The sequence below is a fragment of the Vipera berus genome, assembly GCF_964194415.1.
Source record: "Vipera berus genome assembly, chromosome: Z".
Taxonomy (NCBI): Eukaryota; Metazoa; Chordata; class Lepidosauria; order Squamata; family Viperidae; genus Vipera; species Vipera berus.
In genome coordinates, this window is record NC_138205.1 from 384,535 (window position 1) to 396,760 (window position 12,226).

The 12,226-nt window shown below is 54.8% G+C and overlaps 1 protein-coding gene across 3 annotated transcripts; it reads left to right on the top strand.

Annotated features, from left to right (window-relative positions):
- Positions 1–58: 58 nt before the first annotated feature.
- Positions 59–11,434, top strand: LOC308677976 (protein INCA1-like). 3 transcript variants are annotated; one of them, XM_081344727.1, is made up of 6 exons: positions 59–110; positions 4,056–4,154; positions 4,829–4,871; positions 7,056–7,238; positions 9,171–9,318; positions 9,691–11,434. In XM_081344727.1, the coding sequence occupies exons 2-6, from the start codon at positions 4,066–4,068 to the stop codon at positions 9,900–9,902; spliced, it is 675 nt and encodes a 224-aa protein (XP_081200853.1). In that variant the 5' UTR covers positions 59–110; positions 4,056–4,065; the 3' UTR covers positions 9,903–11,434. The 3 variants fall into 3 exon arrangements, with proteins under 3 accessions (XP_081200853.1, XP_081200852.1, XP_081200851.1); XM_081344726.1 differs by lacking the exon at positions 59–110 and adding an exon at positions 404–651 and having other exon boundaries at positions 7,056–7,267; XM_081344725.1 differs by lacking the exon at positions 59–110 and adding an exon at positions 404–651.
- The last annotated feature ends 792 nt before the right edge of the window (positions 11,435–12,226 follow it).

Genomic DNA, 12,226 nt, shown 5'->3' on the forward strand with positions numbered 1-12,226 from the left:
GCGGGCGGGGGGCGGGGCGGGCGGGAGTGTCGCGAGACCGGCCAGCGCCGCCCCCCCCCCGCTCGCTCTTAAAGGGGCGCCGCGCTCCGGCCCGACAACAGCCCCGCCAGGTAGGACGGAGCCCCGCGGGGGTCTCACCTGCGCCCCCCACCCAGCAACAGGGGTGCAAATCCCCCCCCGCTCCTGCCCCCGCCCTCGCGCCCCTCCCCCAGCCGGACCACCCCCCTCCTCGCCCGGGGGCGCCGCTCACCCCCCGCCCCCCCCCGCTGCCCTTTGTTGGCGGCCGCCGAGTCTCCGGCTCCCGCGCGCGCTCCGGGCGCCCCCTGCCGGCCGCCGCTGGGTGTCGGCGCGCTCCCGTGGTGCCCCGCGGCGCCCGGGCAGAGCATTCTGGGAGCCGTAGTCCCCCGGTCTCCCGTCGAGGGGGCGGCGGCGGCGGCTGAGGGTCCCCGGAGTCCTCTGGGCCTGGGCGCGCCGGGCCTTCCCAGCGGGGCTCCGAGCCGGCTGAAGGGCCTCCCGCGGCTGACCCCGGGAAAAGCGGGCTGAGCCTCCCCCCGCCTAGCCTTCCCCGGGCCTTCCTTCGCGGGGCGGGAAGATGGACGGGGCGCCCGGAGCGGAGGAAGGCGGCGGGGCCACGCTGGGGCCCTTCGTGACGTAGGTGGCCCCGACCCCTGCGCGGCCCCCCCCTCGGCCGGAGGGCAGGAGCGGAGGAGGCCCGGCTGCTGGACCTCTGGGGGTCCCGGAGGGGCTTTCTTGAAAAAGCAGCTGGGCTTCTTTGAAGACGTTTCGCTTCCCCTCCGGAACGGAAGAAGCTCCTCGCGTGAGAAGTGAAACGTTTTCGGAGAAAAAAAGCAAAAAAAGATCCCGCTGGCCTTTTGAACCAGCCCCTTCGGGGGAGGGAGCGTCTCGAGGGGCGTCTGTGGAGGCTGGCCGCCCTCCGGGTCCCAGCCTTGTCCCGAGGGGGCTTTTTCCCAAAGGCAGCTGGGCGCCCTTTTTTTTCCCCTCGAAGTCGTTTCGCTTCCCCTCCAAGAAGCTTCTTCCGTTCGGACCGACTGGGAGGGGAACGGAAGGATTTATATTCCTTGCGGTCATCTGCTCCTTGGCCCTCTCGCTGAGAGTCGTTGGGGCCACTTGGGGGTTTATCTGGGCCACCCGAATCAGGGTGCAAAGTCGGGTTGCCCTTTGCAAAAGCCCCTTTGGGACCCCCGCGAGGCAACTTGGATGACGGGGCACCTCAGAGACATTTAAGTGCTGATGCTTTTCAGGGGCCTTTGCCTGCCAATTGCAACCTACACCTTATAGTACAGATAGTCCTTAACTTACAACCATTTCTTTAGTGAGCGCTCAAAGTTACAACAGCTCTGACAAAGGGGATTTATGATCAGTCCTCACACTTATGACCATTGCGGTATTTGATCAAAATTTGGACACTTGGCAACTGGCACGTACTTACGACTGTTGCAGCGTCGTAAAATGGGGCAAAGTTCACTTAACTGTCTTGTTTAGGAATGGAAATTTTGGGCTAATTTGTGGTTGTAAGTCAGGCTGCTTTATTGAAGAGGGAAACGGGTGAGCCCTGGGGCTGCCTGAGTGGCCGGCAGGCGGCAGAGGGAGCTGATCTGCAGAAGTGCCTCTTGCTTTGGATTCAAGCTGCCTTTGCAGAATTTATTTAGGTCTTGTGATATATACTGCTCAGAAAAATAAAGGGAATGCTTAAACAACACGATGTACTGTATTTAATAGTAGGATGTCTTATCTTGTGTTCCCTTTATTTTTTTGAGCAGTATATTTATTGCGTTCGACTCACTGCCGCACTCCGAAGCAGAGGCAAAGGGGTGTGAATGTTAGTGGAAGTGTGAACTCAAGACAGGCCACGTGGAACACGGGTTATATAAACCCCTCCAGGAGCTTCTGCTCGTGACGGAGATGGTGAATTCAACAATATTTTCTGCCTCGGGAGGCATCACGTGGTGTGTTGCTGACTGCATGGTTGTCTAATTCTTTTCCGTATCTTTGAAGCTCTGAAATGATTGCAAAGGAATTGAGCTAAACCATGCTAATAAATATTAATAAGTTAACGCCAAAGAACTCGGGGAACGGAAGATGATAAATGGGTGATCAAAATTGAATCCATTTTTCAAGCCATAAATACGTTGCAAAGTTTTCCCAAATGACCTGAAACCTGTTGTAATATTTCCATTTACTTAGTTGTGGGCTTTAACAACTCAGTGCTGCGCAGGTTGTCCTTGTTTATCAACTGCCTTATACAGCAACTGTGCATCACTGTGGTGAAAAACCAATCCTCATGACCTTCACAAGTCTGTAAAGCGAAAAAAAGTTGAAGGAAGATCATAAGATCATTCGTCCAGTGCGCTCGCAGAGAGAGGGTCTTCTCAGGGTGCCGGCGGTAAAAGATTGCCGGCGGATAACACCCAGGGGGAGGGCCTTTTCTGTGGGTGCGCCTGCCCTCTGGAACCAGCTGCCCGTGGAGCTCAGGACTACCCCTGACCTACGTTCATTCCACCGAGACCTGAAGACTTGGCTCTTTGAGCTCTCTGACCCAGGCTGAGAATTTTAACTGGGTTTTATTTTCAGGGATAATTTAATCTTTTATTTGTCTTTTAACTTTGTATTTTGTATTGGTATGATTTTAAAATGCCCTGTAAACCGCCCTGAGTCCTTCGGGAAAGGGCGGTATATAAATCTAATAAAATCTAAATCTAAATCTATAAGCACAGTTGCGGCTCCACTTATCAACCACTTCACTTAATGAGCAAGTTGTGGGTCCCTACTGTGGTTGCTAAATGAGGACTACCTGTAGATCAGTTGTATAAGTATTCATGGATCTGTTAGATTAGTTGTGCCTGAAAAGTAAACAAATAATGCAATGTAGAGACAAACTATTAGCTCAGCGGATGTCTTACTTCTCGCCAGATGTATAAGCCCAGTTATTCTGTCAATCTTTTGAGCTATGATTGTCACCAAACATCAACCTGAAGGCAGATATTAAGTTTGGGGCTCCCATTTCTGGTTAGCAGAACTGCAGGCTGCTCCTAGAGGGCAGCAGAGAGGAGGGTTTGGGGTCTCTGCTGCCACCTGGGGCTCAATTTCTGTGTGGCCTTGCACACATTTGCCCAAAGATAAATCCTGCTCCATACATTGGACTTTTGCACTGGCCAAAGGTGTTTGGAACCTCCGCTATGATATGACTGCTTCCTCTTTTGCACCGTTTGACCCTTGGCCCAGGAAGGAGTCCTTCATCCCCGCTTTATTACACGGCGGTTAGTCCTTCCCATTTTGACCCAAGAGAAACTCTTAGGAGTCCTAATGGATAGAGCTGAATTTCTGCTTTTTGCTGAACATTCAACCTTTCAAACGACTGCATTTCTTAGGCTCACTCTACCATATTTTGTGGAGCTTCTGATATTTTAATCTTTCTTCAGTAGTACTTTACTGCTTTATATTTATTAATAAAATATGAACTTTTCTTCGGAGCAAATTCGCTTTGCTCTGGTTCCTTTGACATTGATAATGTGTCCCAAACTTTGAGACGGCTTCATCCGTCATTGCAGGAGGGACTATTACCCCTTTCCTTCTTAGCCCGAGCTTGTATTTCTGTAGTAAAACAACTGACTTCCAGGAAATGCTAGTTTTATTACGCCTTTGATTTCCTGTCCTGGAATTATCTCAAAAGAAATAGGAAGCGGCATTAAGGGAATTGCCACGTAATTCAGATGAAAGCTGCAGCTGGATCCATGGATGTAAGTCAGGGGTCTTCAAACTTGGCCCTTTTATGACTTGTGGACTTCAACTCCTGGCTGAGGAATTCTGGGAGTTGAAGTCCACAAGTCATAAAAGGGCCAGGTTTGAAGACCCCTGATATAAATGTTTCGTGTATTGATTCCACCACCATCAGACGCTCCCTCTCCAGTTTTCCACATTCGAGCAATGTGAGATGTTTTAACAGCACACCGGACTGTGTCCGTGCGCAAGAAAGCCATTTTCTTGCAAAAATAACGGGCTAAAAGCTAATGGGTTTGCATCATCCTGTTTTCAAGGCAGTCCAAGATGGTCAGCAGACGCCAGCCAGAAGCCAACCCCTCCAGCGATGCCCGTTGCATGCCGGACTTTTGGGACAGGCTTGTTCAGCAGCCGAGGTGCGTTTCGTGATCCTGGCAGATAATATCGCAGGGAAAAACACCTTTCATTTTCTCTCACTGACACAGGTAGTCCTCAAACTCATAGCCTCTCATTTAGTGACCGCTCCAAGTTACAAAGGCGCTGGAACAAAGGCACTTGTGGCCGTTGTCGGTCGCAGCATCTCCATGGTTCTGTGATCAAAATTCAGACAGCCGGCAACTGACTCACGACAGTCACAGGGACAGCCACAGTCAAGGGGGGAGCTAACTTAACAACTGCGGTGATTTACATAAGAACGGTGGCAAGAAAATGGGGCAAAACTCACTTCACAGCTGTCATGCTTAGCAACAGCTCGCTTGTCGTAAATTGAGGACTACCTGTACTATGTTAGGGGGTGGGAAGAAGCCCTGGCTCCCTTTTGTTTGCAAAAGAGAAGTTTTTGCTCCCGGAAGATTTATTTGCCAATGAGACTAAGCAGAAAAGAGCCATCGTCACGCTCTTTGTAGGTACTAAGTCAGAATTTGCAAAGTTTCATTTTACTTCGGCTTGTCATTATAGCCAATTATTCCAAATTTAAACATTTGCACACGACCTAGCTGAGTTCCCACAGCGGATTCTTTCTCCTAAGTTTAATATATGAGGAATTCTGAAGTAAAAGCCAGTCGTACTTACCAACCCGTTTACCTTTCAGCTACCTCTGGATGGAAGAGTACCACGAGGCCCCAGCCCTGCTGGTAGGTTTGAATGGCCCCGAGGGGGCCTCCTTTTAAATTACAGGTTTTTCTCCTGCTTCCTCCCTGTGGAAAGTAGAGGCCGCAAGCAGAGCCCGTCTGTCGGTTAAGATGGGGCTTCTGGGTGCCTCGGTGGACCCTGAGGCTTTATAAGGGCCCCCACTGAGCAAGGACGAGGAAGGTCACGATTTACCTGGAAAATCTCTGACGCACAAGGATTCAGCCTGCGAAGGAAGCCCTGCCTTGCTGAGCCAGGTTTCGGGGTCCCTCTGAGAGAACCAGCCTCCTTCGAGCAAGCGGCAGAGTCTGTCCTCGGGGTGGTCCAGAGGATGCTCTGGCCGAAGGTCCTCCTCCCTCTCCTGTCCACACCTAAGGTGGGCACCTTTGTCTGCATCACCAGGTGCACCGATGACGGCTCCCAGCAAGTAACGTCCGTACGGTGGGATATCTCTGTCACCTTTTGGGGCTCCCGCCAGGTGCAGCACTGGGGTGCCCTGGTCTTTGGGGGGAAAGTCTTGGAGGCAGGAGGCACCCCAATCCTCACCTAGTCCCAGGAGCTGAGATGGCACAGGACCTCTGGGCAGGGCCAAGTGACAGGAGCAGCCTTCCGCTGCCAGGGGTCCAAGACCACCACTCTGGCCGGGAAGGACAAAGACCCCCAGTGCTAAATTATTCATTTGGCAAAGTCGAATGGGCGCTTTGGGCTGAGCATTCGGGGTCACCGCCTTTGCCCTCCGAACCAGAATTGGAAGGGCAGGCTCACGTTTTGCTGGATCAGGAGTCTCCCTGGCATCCGTCCTACAAGGGCATTCCCGATCACCCACCCAAATGCGGGCCCCTCTTTCGATGGCTGGCTTCGCTGTTCTTACTCAAATGCCGCCTTAGAAATGGACAAGCCATCCTGGCGACAGACAGATTGATTGGCAGGCCGAGGGGATGAGCTCCTTCTGGGGGAGAGGAAGGGAGGAGGGGGCCCAGGCGAGCTCCAGCAGTTGCCACCTTCTCCTGAAGGAGAATTGCTGCCTGGAACACATAAAGGAAAGGCGGTGAATCTGGTTGCTAAAATTCACATCTCGTGGTAAGCTGGGAAATATTCTGCTTCCGTCCTCCACGCTTCGCTTTCCTGAATTAATTACCTTCTGAAGTGGAGGGGAGCCTGCGTCTGTACAGGGGCGAGGATCTTGTCACGCTTGGCTCACCCGCAGCGCCAGTCATGGATGCCCTTGGCTTTGCTGGGTGGGAGTGGGGAGTAAGGGGGCTGCTGACCCAAACAGAAGTCTTCCCACCAACCCCCAAATCTTGCCACCCACCCCGGCGGTGCTGGGCCCACACCCGTGGCGGCGTGCAGGATGGTGGAGGGCTCCCCAAAGCAGCTGAATCCAGTCGGGCACAGACCACAGAAGCCGAGTTTGGTTTAGCACCATGGGCCTCGTGGAGAAAAACATTGTGGCCCCAAGATCTGAGGAGCCACGTGGGGGGGGGGGCCTGGGGAGGCTGTGAAGCGGCTGGGCAAAGGGGTTTCACCAGCCCTGCGGAGCCCAAAAGGGGGCAGATCCCCAGGTCAGTGAGTATTAAACCAAGATGAATCTTAGGTGTGTGTGTGTGGGGGGGGGGAAATTTGGGGTCCAGGCATATTAGTCAGCCCCCTTTTTGTGGGCATTAGCATTCCGTAACGTTTCTAAGGAGGTGATCCTGGGCGTGTTTCAGAGGAAGCCACTTGCATGCAAAAGGCATCGCCTGGGCTTAATGCCCTGCCCTAAACAGCAGCCGGCAACGGTTTAACTTAACACGCAGGGAGAGTACAGAAGAAGAAGAAAAAAACCTGCTTTCTTTTCAGCCAGAGAGCCAGCCTGCAGGCGGTGTTGGGATTTGTTGCAGTCTCTGGAAAAGGGAGTATTTTCTCTTCCCCTTTTTCTTTCGCAGATGCAGAAGATAATTCCTCTTTTAACCTGATCCAAATTTCCGCTAAAGGTAGAATCACTTCCGGTAACTTTATTTATTCCTCTGTCCAGGGATCCGAGGCGTGTGGTTAAGCTCCGAGGGGGCCGGCGACACCTTCCAGTCTTCGGATTGCGAAGCAGAGGCTGGATTAAAATAGAAATGGCTTCTGGTTCCTCCTGCGGAGAATTCCAGCAGGGCCGCTAGAAGGCCGGTCGCTGAGCCCCTCTTGCCTTCTCTGCTCTCCAGACGTCCGGCTGTGCAGCCCAGCGGCCTGCGGGAGGCGGGGGGGGCCCTTGGCCCTGGGAGGTGGCCCCCACCACGCAGAGCCTCCCGTCCCCCAAGGAGCTGTGTCAGAAGAAGAGGAAGGGGCCGGAGCGAAAAGGCCGGGCACGCCTCCGGGGCTTCTCCGTCTTGTACCATCTGGAGGAGGTGAAGAGACGGCAAAGCAGCATCGACAAGTAGGGGCCCCCGCCTTTTCCAAAGACAGAGGAGCCTGGGGCAGGCGCGGGCGGGTGGGCAGGCGTTTTGGGGCCCCGGGGCCAAAGGTCAGGGTCCGGTTCATGAACGAGGAAGTCTTCCAACCGCACGATCAGCCCCATCGCTGGTTTGTTTCCATCTGCCGGCCGTGAAGGGCCCAGACTGGCCCCCCCACCCGTTCCTTTTGAACTCTGCCCGGGGTCAGCTGCCCCCTCCTTGGCGCCCTTGACATACATACAATACAGGTAGTTCTCAACTTATGACCACAGTTGAGCCCAACATTTAGGTTGCTAAGTGAGACATTTGTTAAGTGAATGTTACCGCTTTTCTTGCCACGGTCGTTAAGTGAATCACTGCCGTCGTTAAGCGAGTAACACAGTTTTTAAGCAAATCCGGCTTCCCCCACTGACTTTGCTTTTCAGAAAGTCGCAAAAGGGGCTCGCGTGACACCCCTCCCCGGGAGGCTGCAACCGTCGTAAATACGAGCCAAATGCCAAGGTTTCAGATTTTGATCCAGTGTCCTTGCTGCGAAGGTCGTAACAGTGAAAAACGGTCATCGGTTGCTTTTTTTTTGTGCTGCTCTAACTCTGAATGGCCACTATATGAGGGCTACCTGGGCTAGGTCAGGGAAGGTGGGGAAAGCCCCAGGGGATCCCCAGCCCCTCTCTGCTGCCCCCTCTTGGCGGCCGGGATTCCTGCCGCTGCCGCTGGTAGCTCCAATCCAGGCCTTGTAAAAGTACAAAAGTCCTCAACTTATAACCGTAATGGAGCCTGCCTAGTATGGTCATAAGTTGTGGTGGTCGCGAAGCAGGGCATCATGTGACCGGACCTGATTTTACAATCTTTTTAGCTACGGTTGCTAAGCGAACCCGTTGTTTCCTCTCAGGCATTTTTACCAAAAACTGGAAGCAAACATTGGTTTCAGCAAAAACGGGAGCCTGTGAATGGCAGTAAATGCAGAGCGGTTGCCGAGCACCCAAAATGTGGCCGTATGATTTGGGGGGGGGCAGCCACGATAACTTTGAACGGTCACTAAGCAACCAGTGGTAACTCCGGGACTGTGTGTGTTCCCTGCTGAATGAGAACAGTGGCTGGAGGTTGGGAGTCTGTTCCGTCCCATCTTCCCATCCCTTCGGGAGATACAAACCCTGATTGCCTGCTTAAGGCCGCTTGTTCGCCCATCCGCCCCTTTTAGGAAAGCAGTTGCCCGCCACGACGCTTCTTGGCTGGTTCACACAACATTCTGAACCCCAACTCTGGGTTGACTAAACCAGGGGTAGGCAACCTGGGCTCTTTTATGACTGGTGGACTTCAACTCCCAGAATTCCTGAGCCAGCCACGCTGAGGGGAAAGGGAGAGGTTTCCCAGCTGAGCCATGCTGGCTCAGGAATTCTGGGAGTTGAAGTCCACCAGTGATAAAAGAGCCCAGGTTGCCTACCCCTGGGCCAAACACAAGGGCTCCGTCCGCGTGACCCGGGGAACACGGGTGCTGCCCTGCTTTGTCCGAAGGGCCAACGGTATCGAAGTGCAGTGGGATGAATTGATCCCCACAGCTTGCTCGGAAAGTGGCAGGGAGCCCACCGGAATCGCCCCAGCCTGGTTCGGTGCCACCAGGCACGCCACGGGCGATGCTGTAGTGTGACTGCAAGGCCGTGCAAGCTTTGCGCTTCCTGAGCCCAAGAGCCGGAGGCCAGTGCTGCAGCTGGCAATGCAGGTTTACGGCACTGCAAATGACATCATTTCCCTCGCAAGCCGTCTGGCTGCTCTCAGGGTGCCCCACCGGCTGCAGCCTTCTTTTGCCACCCCTGGGTGGGTGGAGGCTCCTGAGCTGAGACCAGACCGATCCCTTCCAGCCCTCCTGATCTCCCCTTCCTTGTTTCAAAGGCAGAAAGCGCAGGAGGGGGGGGCTCTGCCCCAGCTCTCCCCCCGAGGAATCGGGAAAGCCGGGGACCTGCCTGCGCCCCTGCTGACCCCCGCCAGGACGCCGGAGCCCTACGCGAGGCCCTTCCTGGGCAGAGGCACCAGCGCCCAGGTGAGCAGTTGGCAGGTGGGGGCGGCAATCGCCAAATTGAGATGCAAACCAGGTGGGAGGCCGCTGTTGCCTAGCAACTTCATCTGCAGCCAGAGATTCGGAGGGGGGGCAGCTCAGTTCCTCTTAAATGAGGTTCCTCAGACTTGGCTGTGTGGGCTTCAACCCCCAGAATCCCCCAGCTAGCAGAGCAAAGAATTCTGGGCACCGAAGTCCAGGCACCTGGAGGGTCACAAGGTGGAGAAGGAATTAATTGTACCGAAATAAACTGAAAGTGCCCCTTGCCCCCCTCCAGCCTTTCCGTAAGAAAACCCCACCCCCCAATTGGTTTTGGGACAGCCCCCCACCCCCACTGACGCCCGCCTTGCCTTGCAGCTCCTCCTCCACCCACAGTGGAAGCCCAGCCTGAGAGAGGCCCTGAGGCTGCCCCAGGAAAGCCCCCTGCCCTTCTACGCCCTGGCGGCCCACCACCGCTCTCCCCACGGAGGAGGAGGAGGAGGAAGAGCCGAGCAGCGGCCCGAGGAATAACTGCGACCAAGCGGATGTTGGGGGTCAGCCTTGCCCAGTTGGGTTCCCTCTGGGGTTAGGGGGGAAATCGTTGTGTTGGCCAGGTGTGTGTGGGGGGGTGTATGTGTGTGGCTGCAACCAGAACAGGCACGTGCCAACAGGTTCAGCATCTCCCTGCGTGTCTCCTCAAGGCTCAAACCAAGGCCTTCCCGTCTCTCCTGCACCCATGTTTGGCCTTCCCATGGGGGGGGGCTTTTATTTCCCTGTTGTAGTCTTGCCAATGTCCCCCCCCCCCGACTGGCACACCAGAGCGCACCTCTGTCCTCCCCTTTGCGCTGTCAATAAACCTTCCAGCGTAGGCTGAGGAAAGGAAGCCAATCGCGGGGGAAACTCAGGGCGGTTTCCATAGTAATCCTGGCTCTGGCGAAGGCCGGCTTCTCTCTCCCTTGGCTCTCCTCCTCCACCTGCGTGTAACGTAGGAGTAAGCTCCTCCGAGGAGCTCAGCCAGGCGTTTGGAAGAAAGAGGAGCCCTTGCCAGCCTCCTCGTGGTCTGCGGGGTCAAGAGTGGCAGAGTTTCTCTTCTGAGGCCCCCAAACCTCCTTTTCTGCTGCAAGTAGGCAGCTGTCCCTCTTGCCCCTTCCCCAGACCTTTTGCCCACCCAGCTGAGGTGTGTCCCCCTCCCCTTTTCTCTCTGCCCTCGGGGTTCTTCCACGCCCTTAAAGCAAATTATAAAAAGCAGCCACGGTATTTCCTGCCAAAGGGGGAGAGGCAGACGTGGTGAGGACTCGATTTTCAGAGAGGTTTCCCCGTTGGAGATTGAGGATAAATTGTTGCCTGTTTAGCGGGAAATTTGTTCCTGGGGTCTGATAAAGGATTTCCTTTATGCCTCCCCCCAAGGCCAACCTCATCCCTCCAGAGGAGGAGAGGGTGCAGGGTGCAGGTGGTGCTTCCTGGCCTGGCCAGACTGACCACCAGGAATGCACCCTGTCCTCCTCCTTGAGGCTGGAGGCCTCGGCCAAGTTGGCTTTCCCACCCCTTGGGCCTTTCCCCCCACAGGTTAGTAATCCTTTCTGCAGCCTAGCGCGTTTATTTTCCACTAAAAAGGGTGGGAGACGGTGCTTCTGTGTTTCAGAAATCGGCCATCAGATTTTGACCAAAAACTCTGTCAGGCAGACATTGCCAGCAGAATGGGGCTGGGGACGGACGGCTGGCCGGCCTTCGCCTCTGTTGGCTTGCGATGCATGTTGGAGTTACAAAAATGTTTTTAATCGGAGGCTGGCCAACTCTCGGATTTCAAGGCGCTGCTTGCAAGAGTTTTAAAGGCGCAGCTGGCGAAATGCGAGTTTGTAGCCCTGCAGTAGGGGAAGAGTATACCCTCCCCCCTTATTCGGTACAGGCTGCCCCCTCCCCCCTCCCTGGGCTTAGCAGTTTTCAGCCCAAAGGAACCGCCAGTCTGAATTCCAAGTACTGGACGCCAACCGGAACCCCTCGGCTGCAGGGAAAAGACAAACGTACTAAAAGAAATCTGAATGTAAATTAATGCTCTGGTTGTGCTAACATAAAAGAGAGCCAGTTTGGCCGTTACCCTGTTTATCAAATATATTTGTGGAACTCAATGCTGACCGTTGCACTGGTTTCTGCTTATTTTTAACGTGGCTGGGGGAAACAGGCTGTGGGCTTCACCTGCCCATTCGACGTGGCTCGGTCACGGTCCACGGCTGCCCTGCCCCCCAATACGGCGCCTTCAGCTTCACAGTAATGCAGGTAGTCCTCGACTTACGACCACTTGTTCAGTAAACCAGCCCCCCCCCACACACACACACATCCCAGGTACCACATGCTCCTAATTACAGCTGCAACAGGGAGAGCCAGGAGCGTGTGGGCATTTCATTTAATAACCACAATGACATATGATCATAACTCCGGGCTCAATAGACCAGCTGTAGGGTCCAATTCCCTTGCAGGGTGGGAATTAAGCGGATCCCTAAGCCCAGCCGACGCATCAGGGCTGTCTAACCTTGGCCACTTTTGTGGACTTCAACTCCCCTATTCCCCAGCCAGCAAATTCTGGGAGTTGACCCGCAAGTCTCAAAGGGGCCAAGGTTGGACGTGCCTGCCTTAAATCCTGCCGAAGGGTGCAGTTCCCGGTCTTCCCACTCCCAAACTGGCATCTGTGTTTGTTGGTTTTAACTCGGCCCCTTTAAGATGAGAGGCTACCACCTCTGCTGCCTGGGGAATTCTGGGAGTTGAAGTCCACAAGTCTTAAAGTGGCCGAGTTGCGGAGAGCCTCTTCCTGAAAGTCTGAGCCGGCTCTCGGCCCCGGGCTCCCCGAAGCCTCTTTTCTCTTTTTCTCTGCCCGGAAGGTCCGATGCCCCCTGAGCAAAAGGGCAGGGCGGGGGGGGCA

Bases quoted from the DNA above. Each gene is read 5' to 3' on its own strand.
- LOC308677976 (XM_081344725.1), top strand. From the start codon at position 593: ATGGACGGGGCGCCCGGAGCGGAGGAAGGCGGCGGGGCCACGCTGGGG. The intron at 4,872-7,055 runs GTAGGTTTGAAT...TCTGCTCTCCAG, and splicing joins ACGAGGCCCCAGCCCTGCTG to ACGTCCGGCTGTGCAGCCCA. The intron at 7,239-9,170 runs GTGAAGAGACGG...CTTGTTTCAAAG, and splicing joins TCTTGTACCATCTGGAGGAG to GCAGAAAGCGCAGGAGGGGG.